We start from the raw sequence: 23964 nt of genomic DNA on the forward strand, positions 1-23964 counted from the left end.
AACAAGATTTCGTTCACTTGCAAACCAGTTTAAGTCACATTTGATTTTTTAAAGTTTCCCTTATGCTACCTCTACAAATAGCCATAAGGATTTAAACATGGCAGACATTTTACTTTTAAGAGCCAACACTTATCCTTCTTAGCTTCTCTGAAGCTTCTGACACTTGACCTATAAAACCATGCATGGAGTATAAAACCATGGAAACTCTATCTTTCATAGGTTTTTTTGTGACTGTGGTTTCTCCAGGTTCACCTCCTACCTGTTGGATCAACTATTATTTCTCAGTCTCTTTGGCTAGTTCTTTATCCAACTTCTGCCCCCTATACCTGGTTCTATGACCCAGCATTGGGTCCTCTTCTCTCTTTCTACACCTTGTCTTGGTCTCATCAGCTCCTACGAGTTCAATTATTTATATGCAGATGACTTTCAGATTTATATATCCAACTGTACTTTCTCTCCTGAGCTCCAATCCCAGATTGCCACCTGCCTTTTCAATGTTTCCAACTGAATATCTCAAAGGTATTCAAAACAGAATTCATTCTTTCCCCACCTAAATCCACCCCTTCTCCTCAAATAAGGAATCTCAACTGAGGGGCACCATCATCCTTTTAATCACTCAGGTTTGAAGCCTTGGAGTCATATTCAACTCTACCCTTTCTCACTTCCATATCTTATTGATTCTGTTTCCACAATATCGCAATCAATCAATCAATTAACAAGCATTTATTAAATGTTTACTATGTGTCAGGCACCATACTAAGTGCTAGGGAAGAAAAAGAAAGCCAAAAACATGATCTCAAGGCATTTACGTTGTAATGTGGGCAACAGCAAGAAAACAACCGTGCAAATATGAGCTCTTCATAACTGGCTCTGGCCAACCTTTCCAGTCTTATTACACACTACTCCTCTTCATATACTCTACTCTCTGGCCAAACCAGTCTACTTAATGTTCCCTATACATCTTATCTCCCATGTCCATGCTATTATTGCCTTCCTCCAGGTTGTCTCCCAGGCCTATAATGTACTCCCTTTCTTACCTCTGATTCTTAGAAACTCCAGCTTTCTCTAAATCTTAGCTCAATACAATTCCTACACAAAGCCTTTCCTGATTCCTCCAGATGTTAGGGCCTGCCTCAACCAAAAAAAAACAGTTTTTACTTACTTCGGATATTTTGGATTAATTTATGTGTATACATATTGTTTCGCCTAATGGGATGTAACTCCTTGATGATAGGGATAATTCTGTTTTAGTCTCTGTATCCTTATTAACTGTCAGTGCCTAATATATAATAGGTGGCTAATAAATACTTCTTGACTGAATGAATTCAATGAATTATATAGTTATTCCTTGTACTGCCTCATATCCCAAACTGTCCTACTGATATAAACAATGCTGGCTTGCCTTTGTGCTTTGGTCTATACCAGTACTGTCTGTAATAGGCTAGCCAAGAGCCTAGGGTCATTCCTAAATGCCCTATGTATGTCTTGGAGAGACAAAAGCCAAATAATAAAACATGACTTTCTAGTGACTCTCAGAATAGGAGTGGAAAATGCTAAAACACATGGTAGGCCACAGGTAGGGGAGGGGGGCAGAGATGGGAACTATCAGGAAAAGTTATCATAGAAATTGGAACTAGAAGGAAATTTGAGAGAGTTCCACGGGCAAGTCATTTGTACTTTCTATTTCTCAGTTTCCTCATTTGTAAACATATGCTAATGTTTGTACTATGTAACTCATAGAGAGGATTGTGAGGAAGCTACTTTGTAAACTGAATTACTATGTAATATGAGCTATTATTTTTACTACCCTATCACAGGGAGGACTGTGATTCAAACTGAGCACATTATTGCTTATAGCTAGACACAAAGCACACTAGGATGAATTAATCATCTGCCAAAAAAAAAAAAAAAGAAGAAGCCAAGGAGTAATAATAGCCAATGTCATAACTAACAGGTTAACAGGTCTACACAAACAGAAATACATCTCCAGTGCCGAAGTTAAAGATCTTCCTAATTGAGGACCAAAATAGGAAGTACTGTGAACTGCAACTTGTGATTTTGCACTTTGTGCTTTTAGAAATAATTTTTAGTGATGTCTTTTGTTTTTATGTCACATTCATTCCTACATAGATCTCTCCTTCCCCTGCCCCCAGCAAGCCTTCCCTTGGGGAAAAAATATTTTTAGAACCCTATTGTGCTTTTTAGTAAAAAGAACAAAAATAAATAATAACTGACATTTATATAGTTCTTGAGGGTTTCAATGGACTTTACACACTTTATCTTGTTTGAGCTCTACAACAATGCTGCTGGATAGGTTTCAAAGGTATTGTTGTCTTTATTTTGTAGATGTGGAAATTGAGGGCAAGGAAGGTGATGATTAGCCTAAGGTGTAAGTATGAGAGGTGGGATACAAACTCAAGTCTCCTTGACTTTAATTCCTGCATGATATACATTATACCATACTGGTCTAGAGACTCAAAGTCTTAGTAGATGCCAATAGTTAATCATTTGTTTGAGGATGGAATGGGATTCTTTCTAAGATTTCTGGCCTCTTGGTAGCTATGTTGGCAGATTTCTTTAAAAAAAGAAAAAAGCAAGTTCATATCTAGAATCTAACATTTTAATCCAATAATGAAAATAAGGGTGGTTCTAAAGATCAAGGCCTGGAAAGTATCTGGTGAAAATTAAAATACTAATATTAAGAAAATGATTCCTTAAAATTAGCAATATGCTCACTGATCATCAGTATTTAAATATGCCCGGCTCAATTTTTAAGGAATACAAAGGAAATATAAGACATGACCTTAAGGAAAATATACCTTTTTATTTGTATAATAACAATAAATAGCTAACATTTACATAGTGCTTACTAAATGCCAGGCACTGTGCTAAGTGCATTCATCACAACTATTTTCTAATTTGATCCTTACCATAAGCCTAGGAGTTAAATGCTATAATTATCTCAATTTTACAGATGAGAAAACTGAGGAAAACAGAGGCTAAGTGACTTGCCTAGCATCACACAACTAGTATAAAGCTTTTTACTTGGCCAAATACATTCAAATGAGTTAGATACTGCAAGTATATTAGCAGTTTTTGTAGATTATGAAAAACTAGGACATAGAGAATTATTTGGTAAACAGGCACAGGATTACAGGGCTTTATGATAAAAAATAAACTCCTAAATCTAGAAAGCTTCACAAATCAACATATAATGGAGATGGTTAATTCTAACCTTCCCTACACTGTGGTTGGATCACAGACCTTTTGTCAAATTAAAGGGTCTCCCTTTATGTCAACAAGAGGTTGTTGCCTTAAAATAGAGGTCAATAAGGACACAGTGAGAACATGGTTGGCTCATGTGACCTAGAGGCTGAAGACTCAAAATCATTGTGGATTTGTGTTTTGTCTTGTTTTAGCTCCAGAACCCCTAAGGTTGGGGCAGCTAGGTGGCGCAGTGGATAGAGCACCGCCCCTGGAGTCAGGAGTACCTGTGTAATGATTGGAATGATGCCACCTACTGGAGACTTGCTGTGGGGAAGCTCCGCCATGAGGAAAATGCCTCAGAGGGCAAGGCCATGTGGCTTTTCCTTGGCGTCAGGAAATGATGTTTGCTCATGGGTGCTGCCTATCAAGGCTACCAGCCATTCAACTTGAGGAGCCTCCTATTTTTTGGGAGGAGACAGGAAGGAGGAAAGAGAGCCTGTGCGGAGAGCTCTTGCTCTTTTGGTTCCTGACTTGATGATGGTGGTGGCGGCAGAGGACTTCACAGGAAATTTGAGGAAAGATAGGAATGCCAGGCTGTTGGAATTCTGTTTTCAATCTTTTTCTTTCTATTTTTCAATAAACCCTTAATAACCTAAACTCATTTTATCAGTGATTTTAGTCAGTTTCCCCCAAAACCGGGGGAACAGATTAGAATCCACATTTAGAATCTTAAATTACACACCTGAGTTCAAATCTGGCCTCAGACACTTAACACCTACTAGCTGTGTGACCTTGGGCAAGTCACTTAACACCAATTGCCTCACTAAAAAAAACAAAAACAGAAAACAGAAGCCCTAAGGTTATAAGAACTCTAGAGTTAGAAATTACAAGGAAGCTCAGAGATTCATGAACATGATTTTTTTAATTAATAATGAGATTTGCCCAATAATGGAACCTGCTGAATTGGGTAATTATCCCCTAAAGGAGCCCAGAAAGGAAATAGCCATCTATCAGGGATGGCGTATGGGGAAGTCTTGCCTTGAGTCAAAGGGTGGGCAGGGTAACCTGAAAGGACTCTAATTCAAAGATGTGTAGATTTGGTAAACCAGGAGAAAAATGACTTTACATCCCCACTGGATCTCATTACCCTTTCTCCTAATATCTCTGCTAATGTGAATCTTCCTAAGCTTGAATCCTTCAGGGTGGAACATGGAAGTAAACCTACATCAGCTAAGGCAACAGAATACATTACACAGCCCATTGTAATAACTTAAAGTGATATTGAAGGGGCCAATTCAATTAAAAAAAAAAGAGAGAGAGAGAGAGAAAATACATTTCCTGGCTTTTGTGGCAGGAAAGGCCACAAGAATAGGCTTTCCCCCCAATCATTTCAACAAGAAATCAGATTCCTCTAAGCCCTGTATTGGCTTCTCTGGGGAAAGGTTTTATTGCAGTACACTTACTAGTGTGATTAAATAACAGGGTAGGGAGAAAAACAGCATAGCAGCAAGCATATCCTTCTCCCCAGACCACAGTAGAGTATTAAAGAGGTCTGTTAGAGGGAAACAAGGGACAATTTTAAAAACCTGGAGTTCAATTCAATTAAATAAACATTTATTAGATACCTACTATGTGCAAGGCATTAAGGATGCATAGATACAAAGCCCAAAATGAATCAGTGACTACCTTCATGGAGATTACATGGGGACAGGGATAGGGAAGGGGAGGGATAGGGGCATGGGGAGAGGAGAAGGGAGATAGAATATATACCCATAGAAGTGTAGATTGTTGTAGGGTCTTAAATGCTAGGTTGAGGAATTTGTTATATTATCCTCATGGCAGTGGAGAGCCTGTAAAAATTTTAATCAAAGGGACAGTGTGGTCAGACCTATGCTTTGGGGAAAGTCCTTTGGCTGAAGATATTGGAGAAAGGAGAAACTACAAGCATGGAGACCATGACAGGTAGTAATTATAGAAGTCTAGCTGAGAGATGATGAGAGCTTGTCCTACAATGGTAGTGGTATAAGGAGAGAAAAGGGATTTGTGAAATATCAGGGAGGAAGAATCAGCAAGACTTGGAAAGTGGTTGAATGTTAGGGATGAGGGAATGCTAAGAGTAAAGGGTAGTCTCAAAGTTAGGAACCTTAATGACTGGCAGAATATGTGCCAGCAACAGAAAGAGAAACGTTTGGTAAAAGGATAGATTTGGGGACAGACTGGCTTTGCGATTTATGCATGGCATTCTGGAACAGATGGCTGGCAGACAACCTATTATTTATTATATTCAATATATAAATATCCTCATATTTGATAAGGATATATTAAGCACCTATAATGTGAATGACACTTTACTAGGTCTTAAGAGACAGAAAAATAAGAGGAAAAATAGTACATTCCATCACTGAATTTATTTGGACCATGTAGAACTAGAATCAAGAAAAGAGATTAGAACTGAATTCAGTGTTTTGCCAGCATCTATGTACTTGAACTAGTGGGAACAGGTCAGACAACCAAGGGAGACTCTAAAGCAGGGTTCATAATGTAGGATCTGTGAACTTAAAAAAAAAATTAAACTTCATTTCAATATAATTGTTTCCTTTGCAATCCTTTGTATTTTATTTTATGCATTTAAAAGCATTATTCTGAGAAATGGCCCATGGGCTTCACCAGACCCAAAAGGGTCCATGGCAAACAAACAAAAAAGGTTGTCCTAGAGATAAATATAAAAAAGACTCAGGAGAGAATCCTGAAGTATCCCCCATTTTAGTAATGATTTGCAAAAGTGCTTAGCATAGTACTTGGCACAGAAGTGGGTATTATATAATCGGTTATTCCCTTCCCTTTTGTTCCTTTCCCTTCCCTTTCCCATGGTGCAAGTTTACAGTCCTTATCATTCCCCATCATTTCCTCATTTCCCCCAGTCTCTGATGAAGCAGCCCTTCTCTTCACCAAGCCTAAGCCCTCTACATGTCCCCTTTAGTCCATCTCCTCATGTCTTCTCCAGCAGATTGCCCCCAGTACCATCCTCCGCCTCTAATCTTCAATTTTCCATTATCCACTGGGAACTTCCCTGCTGCCTACAAACACACACTTGTCCCCTCCATCCTTAAAAAAAATGCTCGGGGCAGCTAGGTGGAGCAGTGGATAAAGCACCGGCCCTGGATTCAGGAGTACCTGAGTTCAAATCCGGCCTCAGACACTTGACACTTACTAGCTGTGTGACCCTGGGCAAGTCAACTTAACCCTCATTGCCCCAGAAAACAAAACAAAACAAAACAAACGAAAAAAAAAATGCTCACCAGACTTTACCATCTCAAACTATAATCCTCTGGCTTTCATTTTTCAGTCAAAGTCCTTGAAAAATCAAGTCACTTCTCCATTCAAGTTCTACTTTAACCCTTAGCAATCTGGCTTCTAACCTAACCTCTCATTTAGCAGTGATCTCTCAATTGCCACATGGAATGGCCTTTCTCAATATTCATCCTTGTAATCTCTGTAGCATTTGATACCATTGATTGCCCTCTCCTGAATTCCTCTGTGAGTTTTTTTTGTTCTCCTCCTGCCATGTCTGAATACCCCTCCATTGCTAGATCTTCAATCAATTAACCATGGGTTCACTCCAAGGCTTTATCCTGGGCCCTCTCTTCTCCTTTCTCTATAGTCTCACTTGACAAGCTCATCAGCCCTCATGGACCTAATTATCATCTCTATGGAGATGACTCCCAGATCTGTATAACCAGCCCTAAACTCTCTAGAGATCAGTTCCACATCACCAACCATCTATTTCAAACTCATGTTTCCCAGGGATCCCCAAACCAAAATGTCCAAAACAGAGCTCCCTTAGCCTCAAACTCACCTCTCTTCTGGTCTTTCTTATTACTGTTGAAGACGCAGTCATCCTTCTAGTCACTTAGGTTCACAAGCACAGGGTCATCCTTTATCCTCACTCTCATTCACCCCACATATCCAATTAGTTGTCAAAAATGGTTTTTTTCTACCTCTTCATCTCACCTATATGTTCCCTTCTCTCCACTCTAGTTCAGACCCCCATGGCCTCTTGCCTTTAGTATTGCTCTGATCTCTCTCCCCCATCTCCATTTCATCCTCTATTCTAAAGCTCAGATCTGACTGTTATCCCCTCCTCATATCCTCAGTGCCTTTTCTTCAATAAATCAGTAGCTTTTTCTTACCTCAAGGATAAAATATAAGCTATTTTGATCTAGTATTTAAAGGTCATTACAACCTAGTGCCATCCTACCTTTCCTGTCTGTGCATTATTCCTCACCATGCACTCTCTGGCTCAGCCACATTGATTTTCTAGCTGTTGCTCATCTTTGACAATTCATCTCCCATTTTAAGCTTTTGCATTGGCTGGATCCTATGCCTGGAAAACATTCTCTCTCTCTCCTCTCCTCTCTCCTCTGTCTTTTGGAGCCTCTAGTTTCCTTTAAGACCCATGTCAAAAGCCACCTTTTCTGGTCCCCTCCCCAAGCTAAGCCTTTCTCTCTCAATCCAAGCAAAGTGAGGCTCAGTGAGGCTCAGTGATTTGTTTCTCTTATAACTCCACTCTTGACCCTGGGACTTTTCCACCTCCAGCAGGCTCTTCACTTTGGAGGTGCCTCTTCCTCCTACTGCATAGGAATGTCCATTGGAGGAAGTGTCTGGCCCAGCCATGGCTGACTTCTCTCTTGGTGCTGCTCCTAATTTCACCTCTGCATGACTACCTTCTTCACTTTCCCCCACTTCTCAACTCCCTTTTATATGCTGCCTTTCCTCATTGGAATGTAAACTCCTTGAGGGTAGGGAACATGTTTCTTTATGCTTGTATTTGTATTCCCAGTGTTTAGCATGGTGCCTGACACATAGCAATGCTTAATAAATGCTTTAACCATCTATCTATGACTTGCCCAGGATCACAGAGATAGTAAATGTCTCACTTGGAATTTGAACCCAGGTCTTCCTGATTCCACCTTCAACTACACTATGCCACATTGTCTTCCAATGATATTTAAATTCTAGTCCTTCTGTTATAATGCGCATAACACCAATAAGCTATAAGCAAAATGCCTAGGTTTATTCAAATTTGTTCACACAAGTTTCAACTTGTTTTCACCGTTTCAGGGTAGTTTTAACCATGCATACCTTAGATTGTGAGCTTCTTAGAAGCAGTGATGAAAAAGCCACTGGGAAATCCCAAAATAAAAATGAAAAATCTGTTACTCTTAGCACTAGGGATTCACAGCAGGTCATGTTCATGGCCTTAGTTGGAATTCCTCAAGCCTGGTTCAGATGGAAGAGATATGGGTGTGTAAGCTCCTCTTGTACTCTCTACTCTACCGGCGAATTGTCTTGCCATCTCCTACCATAGTCTAGCCCATGAACCTGGTCTTTGATCCTTTTTACTTCCTTCTTCCAGACTCTCCATTTGTCCCTGATGTTGCTTTAGAAAATCTGGGACATCATGTTCCAGTGGAAAACCAACTGGATTTGAAGTAATTAGGCAGCTAGGTGATATGGTGGATAGAGCACTGGGCTTAGAGGCAGGAAGACCTATGTTCAAATCCGGCCTCAGATACTGACTAGCTGTGTGACTCTGGGCAAATCAATTCACCTCTGTTTGCCTCATTTTTCTCATCTATAAAATGGGGATGATAATAGCAACTATCACCCAGAGTTGTTGTGAGGATCAAACAATGTAGTAATTGTAAAGTGCTTAGCACAGTGCCTGGCACACAGTAACTACCATATAAATGTTAACTGTTGTTATTTTTATTGTTGTTAATGGGATCTGGGTTCAAATTTCATCTCTGCAGCTTGCTACTTTGGGCAAGCCACTTACACTCTATGAGTGTCTCTTTCCTTATCCATCAGATAATCTACTATAATAAGACCCTTTGCTACTGTCAATGTTTGACCTTGTGGCTCGTGTGCTTCTAACTTCAGTTTCTTAATCAGATGCTCATCTACATTCCTAACTATGTTTCTGTTTGCTTCTTGTTGTTTCTGACCGCAATTTTGATCATCTGACTTGATTTCCCAAAACTTGGCAAGGAAGGACCAAATCTCTTCCCCCTTACTTCATGCCCCAAAACTTGAAGTGTGTAATGTTCTAAGTAAATAAATAAATAGGAAACAAGTATCTAATCTGGAGATAGAAAAATACAGGTCCACAGTTACCTTGAATGACTTGGCTTATGGGGTCACGTGTACCTGTTTCCTTGTTTTCCCACTTACTTTTTGCTCAAGAAATAAGTTTTTCCTCGACCTTTTCTGTCTCTCTCATCCTAGATCTGCCTAACTTCCTGTTCCATTTCTCAGATCCCAGTATTCCTCATCCCTTCATAAACTCTTTTTGAAATCATCCTACCATGAGTAGGTTGAGGGTGTAGGGGAGAGGGAATCAATTTCACTCCTATGCCCCATTTTCCCCATGTAGCCATTCATCTAAAGGGGGAGGGAGCTCCAAATTTAAGATTAATACCTCTCTTTTTGACTTCCCTATTATTAATTAGTCCATGTGAGTAAAGATTAATACTGCTTTGCTATCAAATCCAACCACCTAAAAAGTAAATTATAAGGATTCTTATTCTGAATAATACCCATAGCCCTGTCAGAGATGCAAAAAACAATCAGGAGTTTTGTGTTTACAACAAAGATTCATCTTATTGTATGTTAAGGGTTGGTGAAATCTAAAAACACAGCCTAGACCACTCCTATTCCATTTTTTACTGAGGCAGGAAACAATGGGCATAGAATACTACCTATGCTTTCAGACCTGTTTGATAGTTTGGTTAGTTTTGCTGAAGTTCTTTAAGATGACCTCTCTGGCCCTTGGTCTCTTCATTTGTGAAGGGAGGAAGTCAGATGAGCTAAGTTCTAAGATCCCTCTAAAACCATGATCTTATTATTGTTAAGACTCTAGGACTCAGTCTGGTGTTTATGAGCAAGGAGCAGTAGTTCTTTAGTCATTAGTTACTTTCTAGAAACTACTAGAATACTGCAAGTTTGCCCCACCATAATGGAAACTGCATTGATATTGGCATCAAATTCCAGCTCCAATACTTGCTTTTAATATGAAAAAGTCACTTAACCTCCCACTAAGCCTCACTTTTCTCATCTGTAAAAAGGGAAAAGTAATAGTACTACATACTACATGGCATTATGAAGAAGGCACTTAGTAAACTAGAAAGGGTTATATAAATTTGAACTTTGTAAACCATAGAGGGTTATACAAATATCAACTAGTATCCATTTGGTCTATCTAGAGGTAAAACATCTTCGAGTAATTTGGGTAAGTCACAAAAACAACAGAAAAGGCCAGCTCTACCACATACTTAAAGACCCAACCACAGCCTGGGTATTATGTACAACTTCTGCCAACACAAAGGAAGTCTGTTACTGGCCCAGAGAGGAAGTGGTCTAATCCTTTAGGCATGAATAGCCATGTCAGTTGGGAAAGATGTTCTGGTAGAGAGAATTTATGCATACACAGACACACACAGACACACACACCCCTTCCACATTCATTAATCTATTAGACTTTTTTGGGGTTTTTTTGGGGGGGAGGGGGCGGCAGGGCAATGAGGGTTAAGTGACTTGCCCAGGGTCACACAGCTAGTAATTGTCAAGTTGTCTGAGGTCGAATTTGAACTCAGGTTCTCCTAAATCCTGGGCCAGTGCTTTATCCACTATGCCACCTAGCTTCCCCAACGCTCATTATTCTAGACACTAACCCTGCCAACAGCTCATGGGAACTCAGAAGTGGCCATGTATCCTGTGCTGAAGGAAATTCTCTAACTTCCAACAACATGCATTCAAACTACTTCTCCTTCCTTGTTTACCATAACACACAAAGTCCTCATTTCTCTCCCAGATCTTATCTGGCCCTCTGCCTTGTTTCCCTACATGGTTTAATGTGTCCAAAAATATATATTTTTTAAAAACTATATATTTAAGTGGCAGACAGTTCTCCCTCAAAAGAATGTCTGTGGGGGCAGTTAGATGGCGCAGTGGTTAAAGCACCGGCCCTGGGATTCAGGAGTACCTGAGTTCAAATCCAGCCTCAAACACTTGACACTTACTAGCTGTGTGACCTTGGGCAAGTCACTTAACCCCCATTGCCTGCAAAAAAAAAAGAATGTCTGTGACTTTGGAAAGTAATCCTGAAAAGGAATCGTACCCAGAACATCAGTAAATTAAAGAGTAGAAAGTGGGATGCCAGTCCATCTAGCAGAGTTTGAATAAGACCAGAAAATATAATGTCCCTCTTTCATTTACATAGGTGACTAAGTGCTCTTAGAAGGCACAAAGTTGATCACAGCCTCTCTGATGATAACTGTAGTAATGACAACAATAGCTATCGTTTCTATAATGCTTTAAAATTTGTATCCTCACAATATCCATAGAAGGTAAGGGCTAACATCCTCATTTTAAGGATAAGCAAACTGAGACTAAGAGAGGACAAGTAACTCACCCAAGGTAAAAAAAGTGTCTGGGGTGAGATTTAAACTCATTATAAACTAATGTAAATGCCACCTCTTCCAGGAAGCAGTCTTTGATTTTTCCAGCTGCCTCTCAGTACTATGTGAGGTACACACATAGTACTTTGTTTTGAATCTTTTCCATGAATTTATAATGTATTACTCAATAGTATAGTTATTTGGGTTCATGGAACTCCCCTAGTAAACTGAGACTACTGTTAGACCAAAAAAATAAAATCTCACTAGGGTCTAGGATAGTGTCCTGTACACAAAGGAAGGACTTAGGAGATGACTTCAGAATTAACTTGAATTCTTTCTAACCCCAAAAGTAATACATCTTCTTCCAGCTGCTCAACTGATACACTACTTAGTTGGTTTCCTCTGTTCCTGTTTTACTCTTCTAGGCCAGAGAGCATCAACTGTGGCAGCCTTCTAGCCATGCTAAAGGCCAGTGCCTTATCTCAATAACATCCCATACCTGAGCTGCAAATCTGGGGCCATTTAGTCAAGGAGCCACAGCTCTGTATCTTGCAATAATCCCAGAAAATATCATTATAACATAGTCTCCAAAGAATTCCAACTGAGGGACAGTTGAAGAACCAGCATTGGAGAACTATCGGATAGTTGTGATGAGACAGCAATACATTACAAAGGGGAAATTCATGTAGCAAGAACAGTGTGAAGGGTGTTATCTGAGAAATGCTTGACAGGGAAGATACTATGGGCCAATAAAGAAGCCAGAGCTAGAGACTCTATTTTAATAGATTTCATATAATGTCAAGAGAGCAAAAGGAGAGAGACCAGTGATTTGGGTTTTAGCTGGAACAGATTTATGAAAGAACCTGGACTGAAGTCCCATAAGATGGGCAAGAATGGGTGGATTGCCATCTGCATCACAAGAGGGAAAACCCACATTGATGAGACTGAGATGCCAATGGAGGGCAATAACTGATCTACACAATGATAAGTTTGAGCTATCAAATTGCATCTGGTACCTTCCCTTCTAAGTTTTCTCTACTATAACATACAGTCTATTGAGAATTCTATTAAAATTATATTTGGAAGGTAAGAGATAGTGGGAAATTTACTTATGTGGAACACCTGAAGATGCATGATAAAAAAAGAATTACTGTGACAGCTCCATGGCAAGTAGAATATGTTAGATGCTTTATGCAATCCAGATGAATATACCATCACCAATGAGGATATTTCACACTAGGTGGTGCAGTAAATAGATTATCAGTTCTGTAGTCAGGAATGTTGTTGCTCAGTTGTGTCTGACTCTTTGTGATTCCATCTGGGGTTTTCTTGGCAAAGATACTAAAGTGGTTTACCATTTCCTTCTCCAGCTCATTTTATCAATGAAGAAAATGAGGCAAATAGGGTTAAGTGACCTGCCCAGGGTAACATTGCTAGTTAAGTGTTTGAGGCTGGATTTGAACTCCTTTCTTCCTTTTTCCCCCTTCGTTTGTTCATTCATTCATTTGTTCGTTCATTTGTTCGTTCGTTCATTCATTCGTTCGTTCCTTCATTCCTTCCTTCCTTCCCAGGACAATGAGAGTTAAGTGACTTGCTCAGGGTCACACAGCTATTAAGTTTCAAGTGTCTAAAACCAGATCTGAACTGAGGTCCTCCTGAATCCAGGGCTGGTGCTGCATCCACTATGCCACCTAGCTGCCCCCAGGTCTTTCTTACATCAGGCCTAGCGTTTTATCCACTGTATCACCTAGTGACCAAATCCAGGGTCACTTACTTATTCGCTGTGTGACCCTGGGCAAATAATTTAACCTTAATTTGACACAATTTCTTCATCTGTAAAATGGAGGTAATAATATCACCTGTCTTCCAGGCTTATTGTTGAACTCAAATGAAATATTTGTAAAGTACATTGCATAATGACTAGCAATAGTAAGTGTTTAATAAATGCTAACTATTATTATATTATTATTATTTTCCAAAGTCTTTTGAAGCCTTTCACAAAATACTCCCAGAAGCTTAAGATCTTCCTCCATTTGCTTTCTTTTTGAAAGATCAACAACTCCAACTTTTTTGCATTTCTGAGTAAGATCTACTTTTTATCTTTCAGATATTTTTGTCCCTCTGTTCTAGACCATTTCTATTTAAAAAATAAAAAGTTCAGTGGCTAAAACTGAGCAGTGTTGGGTTGTGTCTACTGCACCAAAATAAAATGCATCGATTAAAAAAACCAATCAACCAAAGGAAAATAAAAAGGCAGGGAATTATAAGGATAGTTTATAATTTTAAAATCTCCTTTAATCCCACCATGAAAATGAGTTTCAAAATAAACTTATCATATATTTCAAATCCCATAAGTAAAATCGAGCACAATCCACAACAGTGTGACAAATGGTGAGCATTGCAGATTCATTCTTAGTCTCTGCACATCAAACATTGTTTAAATTTTTTTTGTTTGTTTTTAAACAATCACACTCCTATCTCACATTCAACCTGTGATCAGCCTGAATCCTGACACAGTGTGTGACAACACAAGTAACTAAGGACTCCAATCTCTGACTTCATAATGAGAAAACTAGCGTTCGTGGACCCCACTCTCAAGACTCAGGGCACAGGATGCCTTGCTCTAGAACTCTTTTCTTCCCCAGGTCTGAGGGAACAAAAGAGGCATAATTTGCAAAAAGACATCTCTCTGATTGTCTCTCCAAATGCCTGGGTGGCTTTTTAAATACTCTTCTTTCATTCCTTCTACCTTTCTCCTTTATCTAAATTAGTCTATCCAGAGCTGCAGGACCCAGGGAAGAGCTGTATGTTGACAGACTTATAAATCACAAGAACCATAAGAAGTTATATAGGTCAGCCTCTTGCCTTCAAGAGGATGATATCACCAGGCGGTATAAATACTACTGAAGAAAGTTATGACAAGTACTTCTAAGCTCAAAAACTTTTTTGTTTTGGTTCTTAAAATAAATCCACAAGTACTTCATATGACTAGTAGTGAAATTAGAAGCGTCAAGAGCAGATAAGCAGTTTTTAAAAATATATCATCCCTCACTCTTTCCCCCCTTTCTCAAAGTCTCTAACAATGAGGTGACCTTGGCCTTGCCAAAACCAACTCCTCTACATGTACCCTGGAATCCAGCCTCTCCAAAAGATTGGAACTTTAAACATTTTCATTCTCTCTCTAGTTGTCTTCCTATATCTTTTTCCCCTTTTTCAGCTAAACTAGAAAAAGCTGTCTACACTCACTTCAACTTCCTTCCCTCTTACTCCTCAACCTTTGCACTCTGTATTCTGACTCTAAGATTTAACTGAAATGACTCTTTCTAAATTAATAGCCAGATCTGATGGCCTTTTCTCAGACTATTTCCTTCCCAATTATCAGATGCATTTTATACCAGTGACCACTTTCTCCCCCTGGCTACTCTATCCTCTTTGGGATTCTGTGATACTACTGTTTCCTGATTTTCCTACCTGTTTAACCATTCCTTCTCAGTCCCCTTTGCTTCCTCATCAACCATATCATACTCCCTGATGGTGACTATTATCCAAGGCTCAATCCTGGGCTCTATATTCTTCTTTCTCCACACTCTTTCTCTTGGAGAACTCACTGGTAATCAAGAACTTAATTATCATCTGTATGCAGATGACTCATAGATGTAAATATTTATTAGTCTTGGTTTCTCCCCTGCTTCAGCCCCTCATCACCAATTGCCCATGGGACATGTCAAACTAGATGTCCCAGAGGAATCATAAACTAAGCCTCTCTAAAACAGAACTCATCTCCTCCACACTCAAATCCACAACCCTTCCAAACTGCCCTATTTTTTGTCAAAGGCACCATTAATCATCCAGCCTCATGAGTTCATAACCTCAGCAATGGGGCTGACTCGATTCCTCATTCTCCCTCTCCTCATGTATCACATCTATTGTCAAATCTTGTCATCTGTACCTGTATATATCTTTACTCTGATGGCATAGTAGATAGAGCTCAGGAGTCAGGAAGTCCTGAGTTCAGATTTAGCTCTCAGTACCTACTAGTTGTTTGACCCTGGGCAAGTAACTTAATCTGTGTTTGTCTCAGTTTCCTCAGCTGTAATATGGGGATAATAGCAGTACCTACCTTGTAAATGAGATTATATTTGGAAAGAACTTAGCATAGTGCTTGGCTCATTGCAGGCATGAAATAAAATGCTTCTATAGTATCCATAATACAAATGCTTTCCCACTTTGCCTCTACTCAACAGATAGCCACTATTCAGACTCTCCTTGCAATTAAACTATTCGAATGGCTTTCTAATTGGTCTCCCTGCCTCAAATTTCTCCCCACTGTAGTTAATCCTGTGCATTGCTGCCAAAGTGGTTTTTACTAGTCTGAAGTCATTCCCCTTCTCAATCAACTCCAATGGCTCCCCATTGCTGTTAAAATCCAATATAAACTCAATTTAGCTTTTAAACCCCTTTGCAACTTGGATCCAGCCTATCATTCCTGTCTCATTGGGCATTACTATTGCTCTCTCATTCTGCAATCTAGCCAAACTGACCATTTCTCTTTTCCTCATTCATAGCAATCCATTTCTGGTCTCTGTGGCTTTGTACTAGCAATTTCTTATGCCTGAAATACACTCCTGCCTTACCTCCATCTCTTTTTTTAAGATGTAGTTAAGATACTATCTATATGAAGTATTAAATATATATGTATAAATATAAACATATATATGTTGTATGTATTAGTATTTGTTCAATTTATATTTATACTGTCCATGTTGTCATATATGGATTGTTTCATTCTTTATACTTGTGTCCAATGCCTAGTAGGTACTTAGAAATGCTTGTTCATTAAATGTCTGCCAATAGTATTTCAAGGGAGGATTTTTTTTTTTTTACAAAAAAGGATTTATTTTTAAATCAGGTGAGAAGAAAGGAAGGAAAGGTGTCAACTTCTCCTTTAAAAAATGTTCCTGTTTTGCTATTCTACAAAATTTTGCAGAGAATCCAAAGGAGAATTCTGACATGGGGCAGACCAGACTTTTTTCCAAGAATGAAGGCAGTAAAATCAATTTCATGTTTCTTGTGCTAAGGAAATACATCTCCTCACTTTGTCTTCTGTCAAATGACAACAGAAAAGAGGTGAAAAGAGAGGAGAAAATGTTTTTAAAAATGGAGAAAAAGGGAAAAGAAAAAGAAAAGGAGGAGAAAGAGAATAAAAAATAATTCTGGAACTTTTTTATGCCTAGGAGGTTAGAAGCTGGGTTCATAGGACACTTAAAGGTCATTCCAGTGTTGTCAAACTCAAATAGAAATGGCGGTCACTAAAACATAAAGCAGGATCCCAGTGGAATGTGTATGTGTGTGGTGGGTGTGTGTGTATATATATATATAAATTAGAAAAACACATATTAACATTATCTATGACTTTTTGTTTATTTTGTTAAATATTTCTTAATTACACTTTGATCTAGTTTGGACTGCAGTGGAGAATGTTGTGGGCCTATGGCCTGTGGACAGAGTGTTTGATACCTCTAATTTACTTCACCTCTCTCATTTTACAGATAAGGAAAATGAGGTTCAGAGAAGTAAAGTCATTTGTCCAAGGACAAACAGAAAACAAAAAGCAGAGCTAGGATCTTCTAATTCCAAAGCAATGTTCTTCCCACTGTAAATGCTGTTTCCCCTGATATGTTATTGTGGTTACTGAGAGACATGCGAGTTGTGTGTTCAACACCTGTGCCAAATTTCTTTATAGATCTTCATGACAAGGTACAAATCACTCCACCTTTCTGCAGTCCTTTACTCAACTGGATTTGCTCCCAAGAGATGTGCAAGGGAAACACAGTCACGTTAGGAAGAATTTTTGAAAACACAAGAAAGAATACTCACGGAACATTGTATAAAATTGTTGAGGATTAAGGTTCCATTTTCCCCATGGGGTCTTGTGACCTTTAGACTGGGCATAATTAGCATGATTAAATTCTGGTTCAGTACCAAATGAATCCAGTACTCGGAGCATGCACCTGAAAGAAAAATCCAAGTTTTCTCAGAACTGAAATCTTTATCTGAAAAGCCTTAAAAGCAAGACTCTAATTTATTCTTATAGTTGTACCTTACAAATGAAGGTGTTCTTACTTTAAAAAAAAATCTAAATGCTAAGGGCTATTGACCTCTGCAGTTTCTTTCAGGGGTTAATTTAGAGCTAGAAATGACAAACCCCTCTTTTTACAGATGCAAAAACTGAGGTGCAGAAAAATTTTTACTTGTTCAAAGTCTAATAATGAATTGTCCAACTGAGATGAGATCACAAGTCTTCTGTTCTCTCCTTGGAACCACGGTGCCTCCTTTGCATATCAAATTCATATGTCAATATTAATCTACCATGTAGGCATATAATAAACACAATTTGCCTTTGCGTTCTCACATGAATTGTAGCTTATCTTATCAAATGCTTGCTTGCCTCATACTTTAGGTGAGTTCTTCAATAAATACATAATAAATCATAATACATTTGGAAGTTGGTGTGTGTGTGTGTGTGTGTGTGTGTGTGTGTGCGCGCGCGCGCCCGTGTGTGTATAGGCAAAGAGACATGAAAATGGTCAAATGTACCTTATCTATTCTGGAGGATTTAAAAGCCATAGATGCAATTCTAGGTAAGGCTTTGAATTTTGCTTGAAATACAAGGTTTTGCTTTTAAAATATTCTATTAAAATAAAGTGATATCATGCAGCCCAAGAGCATAAAAAGCAAGGGAGGAGGGAAAATGCATGCAAAGTATCCAATAAACATCTTTTGGACACAAAAGAAACCCTGAAAGGATTTCAAAATAATAATTGTTTATTTTTCAAATCGGATGATGTTAATTTAGCCTCATTTTCATCATCAATAGCTGCTCTTTGAAAATCATATCTTTTCCTAGATTCATGCATAAATCAAAAATTCTGAAACCCACTTGAGCCAGCATGCTTTAAAGTAAATAAATCAAGACCAAGCCCTCTATCTTAGGGCCTGATGAAGAAAATGACTTTAAAGAGCCTGGCTCAGCTACTTTCCTCCTTTTCTAGAAATGTGGATGCCTGCCATTTAGGAGGTCAAATTTTAAATGTTTTGTACTTTAGGAAACAAAATCAAGGGGAAAAAACACCTAAATGAGAATTTTTTGAAGAGGAAAAAAGGCATAGTTTCACTTTAATGTTATGACTTCCCTATCAGAAAATACATTTATTATTTTGTAGAGGATTTATTGCTTGGGAGTCTTCCTAAAGCAATAAATATAGAAGGATAGGAAAAAAAAAAAACCAACAACCCAGGACCACACTGGAACACCAGTCAACCACAGGGACCACTCCAAATCAATGGTTGTTATTCTCTGTATGTCACCACTGACTTTCACTGAAAACATTTTCAAAGCATCAATTTTCTCAGCATTCCCCAGAACACTCCAGTGGGAATCCAGTGGCTGCTATAGAGGTAAATGGGAACCATAGGTCTAAGAGATAGGGAAATAGGTAGCATTAGGTTTCCAACACATTTTCTATTTTCCATGTACTTTGAAGACTGCAAAACAGTCGCTCTGCAGTGGCATTCTGCAAGCTGCTGTGGGTGTTTTCAGGGATGGGGCTCTTCAAGGAGCACTGACAATGGTTATTCTCATTCCTCAGTTCAATGCAAACGGTGAAGGAGTTCCCCCTTTGGAACAGGGAGCAAAGGAGGTTCTATGTAGTGAAGATAAATAAGGCATGGCCCCTGAAAGGTTCTCCTTCTGACATGTTTCTCCTCTTGATGATTAAAAGCAGGGAATCTTTACCTTTTCTGTGACATGGACCCTCTGGGGAAGTCTGGTTGCTGAAGCCTAGGGACTCCTTCCCAGAATAATGTTTTTAAATGTGTAAAATAAAATATATAAGATTAAAAAGGAAACCAATTGTACTGAAATATAGTTATTGGCGGGCAGCTAGGTGACGCAGTGGATAGAGCACGGGCCCTGGAGTCAGGAGGACCTGAGTTCAAATCCGGCCTCAGACACTTGACACTTACTAGCTGTGTGACCCTGGGCAAGTCACTTAACCCCAATTGCCGGAAGGAAGGAAGGAAGGAAGGAAGGAAGGAAGGAAGGAAGGAAGGAAGGAAGGAAGGAAGGAAGGAAGGAAGGAAGAAAGGAAGAAAGGAAGAAAGGAAGAAAGGAAGAAAGGAAGAAAGGAAGAAAGGAAGAAAGGAAGAAAGGAAGAAAGGAAGAAAGGAAGAAAGGAAGAAAGAAAGAAAGAAAGAAAGAAAGAAAGAAAGAAAGAAAGAAAGAAAGAAAGAAAGAAAGAAAGAAAGGAAGGAAGAAAGAAAGGAAGAAAGAAAGAAATATAGTTATTGAATTTAAAAAAAAAAAAACACCTAGTTCATGGACTCCAGGTTAAGAAACCTTATTTAAAATCTCAATTCATTTATACAAATTTATATTAGAAGAAATGTTTTGAATATGTACTATTCACCTAAAAAAAGAAAAGAAAGACTTCATCACTTTTCACCTGGGATATTATAAAAGCCTCTTAATTGATCTCCCTGTCTCCAGTCTCTTTCCCCTTCCCAGTTCATTTTCCCCAGTTTCCAAACCGATATTTCTAAAGTTCAGTTCAAAACATGTCACTCTTGGAATCAAAAAGCTTCAGCAGCAACTTAATGCACCTGAGTAAAGTATATTCTTCTATTTGGCATTTGAAGCCCTTCATAATCTGGCCAGCCTCTATCTAGAATGGTAAAATGACTGCTTTCTCACATACACTATATTCTAGGCAAATTAGCTCACCAGTTATTCCCCAAATCCATCATCTCTCATCTCTGTGCCTTGGTACAGGCTATCTCCCTGCCACTCCTTACCCCATGCCTGCAATGCACTCCTTCCTCATCTCCACCTTTTTGAATCCCTATCTCCTTTGAAAGCTTAGTTTAAAAGCCATCTTCCACATTGAGGTCTTTCCTGAGCCCCACTTTATAAGAGTTCCTCAAGGGCAGAGATTTTGTAATCACCATTATATGCAGTGACTAGCACACTAGGAGCAGCTATGATGTAGATGTTCCATACAATGGCTAAAAACTGGCAACTTTAAAACACTGAGGGTCATTTTGCTCTAAGGTTTGAGGCTTAATTTTTGTTTCTGATTAGTTGTCAGACAGACTGATGGCAGCAAAGGAAATAGAAGAAATTCACAGGGAAGGGTGTCTTCCTCAGGAAGCTTCTCAACTTCCTATGTTTTAGAACTATATTTAAGGTATTAATATTTATGCCTTCATCCATGTGCTGGGCATCTCAGGGCAGACTGATGATTAAACAAGATATTCTGGCCTGAGCGCCAGGAGCAAGTGGCCTTCAACCAAGGAGGGAGTCATATATCAAAGCCAAACAGTTCTGGAGCATCTTTCTCTGTTTCTTGTTTCCAGCACCAATGGGTCATCATTCATGACACTTCACTCTTATTTCTAATTTACTACTTAAAAAAAAAAAAAACAGTGAACTATTTTCAATTGGAACTCAAATCTCTCATTTTCCCCAAATAATCTTCTTTAGGTAGATTCTGAAGTGAAATATCCCAGAAACCATAGACAACTTAGAAAAGAGGCTATTTATAAACCTCATTTCAAGTCCAAGTTCAATAAAGTTCAAATATTTACTCCTAACTCAAAATGAACAATTCTAAGCTAAAATTCAATATGATTTACTGCATTGCACCTAGGCCTATCTACCTACCATCACAAGGCTCTCAGACTTATTGCCAAACTTTCTAGATTCTTAGTCTTGCCATGGAACAGAGCTCCTAGGGCAGAGACACTAAGAGAGATACACTGCCATTTAATATTACTAATAGAGATGGTATTTAGGAAAGGATCAATGGATGACTTTACATGCTGAGTTTTTTTTGGGGGGGGGGCAGGGAGTGGGGCAATGAGGGTTAAGTAACTAGCCCAGGGCCACCCAGCTAGGAAGTGTCAAGTGTCTGTGGCTAAATTTGAACTCGGGTCCTCCTGAATCCAGGGCCAGTGCTTTATCTACTAGCTGCTCCCTCTAGGTATCATTTCTTTTTTTTTTTTTTTTCAGGCAATAGGGGATTAAGTGACTTGCCCAGGGTCACACAGCTAGTAAGTGTCAAGTGTCTGAGGCCGGATTTGAACTCAGGTACTCCTGAATCCAGGGCCCGTGCTTTAACCACTGCGCCATCTAGCTGCCCCAAACAGAGAAGATTTTATTTGATTCTTTTTTTTTTTTTCTTTGTGAGGCAACTGGGGTTAAATGACTTGCCCGGGGTCACACAGCTAGTAAGGTAAGTGTTAAGTGTCTGAGGCCAGATTTGAACTCAGGTACTCCTGACTCCAGGGCCAATGCTCTATCCACTGTGCCACCTAGCTGCCCCGATATCATTTCTAAAGATATAAGTGACAAAGCAGGGGGAAGACAAAAGTGTAAGAATGAACTAGACTTTTCTGTTTGCCTATCTTATAATGCCATAAACATAAATACTTTCTCTGACTGTGATACACTTGTCAGCTGACAGTGTGATGTAATGGAAAGAACACTGCATTTGGAAAAAGAAGAAATGTGTCTCATCTCTGTCACTTATTGTATAACTTTGGACAAGCCATAGATCTCTCTGAACCTCAGTTTCCTCATCTATAAGAATTCCTGTCCTACCTACCTCTAGGGATTATGGTAAGATAAAGTAAGATCATGAATGCCAAGGATGTATATTGGCATATATATACATATACATACACACACATACATATATACATACACACATATACATGTATACATACACACATACATATATATACATTCATAAACATACACATACACACACACACACACACACACACACACACACATATATTTTTGGTGAGGCAACTGGGGTTAAGTGACTTACCCAGAGTCACACAACTAGTAATTGTCAAGTGTCTGAGGCCGGATTTGAACTTAGGTCCTCCTGAATCCAGGGCCAGTACTTTATCCACTGCGCTACCTAGCTGCCCTGCATGCTATTCTGAAAAGACCCCTATGCAATAACCTTTTTTTCACCCAAGTAGAATAAAACACCAAATAAGAGTGACCATTTCAACCATACACTGTCCTTTTTAATTGACCCACAAATTTCACTACTGAGGTTTGTGTTTTGTTTCCTTGTTGTTTCGTACAATGGTACCAGTTAATGATTGTGTTATAAGCATCAAATATTCAGTTGGGAATTTCTTTTTAACATTTATCAGGAATTTGCCTGGTGTAGGCAGGTAAAGGTTAGGGAGGGAAGAGGGGAGAATCCCAAGGCATTTAATGAACAATAAGCAAAAATCAAACTTTTAACTTAAAAAATCATGTCTTGGGGCAGCTAGATGATGCAGTGGATAGAGCACCGGCTCTGGAGTCAGGAGTACCTGAGTTCAAATCCAGCCTCAGACACTTAACACTTACTAGCTGTGTGACCCTGGGCAAGTCACTTAACTCCAATTGCCTCACTAAAAAAAAAAAAAAAATCATGTCTTTGCATGTCTGATTACATTTTGCCTGAAATATATATATATATATATATTGCTACACTGGACATTATGCACATTATATATACAGATAGAGATATATGCACATATAGATAAAGAAATATAAGTATATATTGTCTAAGGTAGCAATATATTGCAAGCAAAATGTCACATGTGTATGTGTGTACACACACACACACAACTACAAAGGTGTTATTGCTGTTTGCACAGTCAAAAGCAATTGTGACAGACTGAAATTCATGATTCATAAAGGGTAGGGGAAATAAATAGGGGGGACCTAAATGGGAAGAGGGAAGTGAAGAAAGGCCACTTTGCTGAAATGATAACTAAAAAGAAATGAAAAGAACATAATCTCTCCTCCAATCACCCGCTATTTCCTGGGAATCTCAAAACCATGCTGCCTTCAGTCCAGCCTTCTCTTCCTCTCATCAGAACTCTCTCTCCTGGACCCCATGGTTTTGATTAGTGAACTTTCACCCCATCTTGCCTGGTGGGCGGCCCATTGTGTCACTTCACAGTCATTTCCAAGATGCTGCCGTGGCCCTTTTTACGAGGCCAGTTTCTGTACATGTGCTGTCTTTCTTTATTAGAATGTAGCTTTCTTGAAATTTTTGTATCCTACTTAGTATAACGTTTGGCCAATAGGAAGTACATAACAAATGCCTTATTTATCTCAGCAATTGGCTTCCATATGACTTCCCAGCTATTTGCAAAACATGCCACAGCACTTGGTACTATTTTTCTTCCTCTTGCTCCCTCCCCTTCCTTTCTCCATTAGAAA

The 23964-nt window shown here is 39.0% G+C and overlaps 1 protein-coding gene across 2 annotated transcripts in view; it reads right to left on the reverse strand.

The window, feature by feature from the left end:
- MGAT5 (alpha-1,6-mannosylglycoprotein 6-beta-N-acetylglucosaminyltransferase) overlaps positions 1-23964 on the reverse strand; it is a 399298-nt gene that overhangs the window by 109486 nt on the left and 265848 nt on the right. For both annotated transcript variants that reach the window (XM_043993188.1, XM_043993187.1), the window contains one exon: positions 17544-17677. In XM_043993188.1, coding sequence (XP_043849123.1) covers positions 17544-17677 — 134 coding nt within the window. The remainder of the gene's footprint in view (positions 1-17543; positions 17678-23964) is intronic.

This window comes from Dromiciops gliroides, chromosome 3 (genome assembly GCF_019393635.1).
Source record: "Dromiciops gliroides isolate mDroGli1 chromosome 3, mDroGli1.pri, whole genome shotgun sequence".
In the NCBI taxonomy this organism is placed as follows: Eukaryota; Metazoa; Chordata; class Mammalia; order Microbiotheria; family Microbiotheriidae; genus Dromiciops; species Dromiciops gliroides.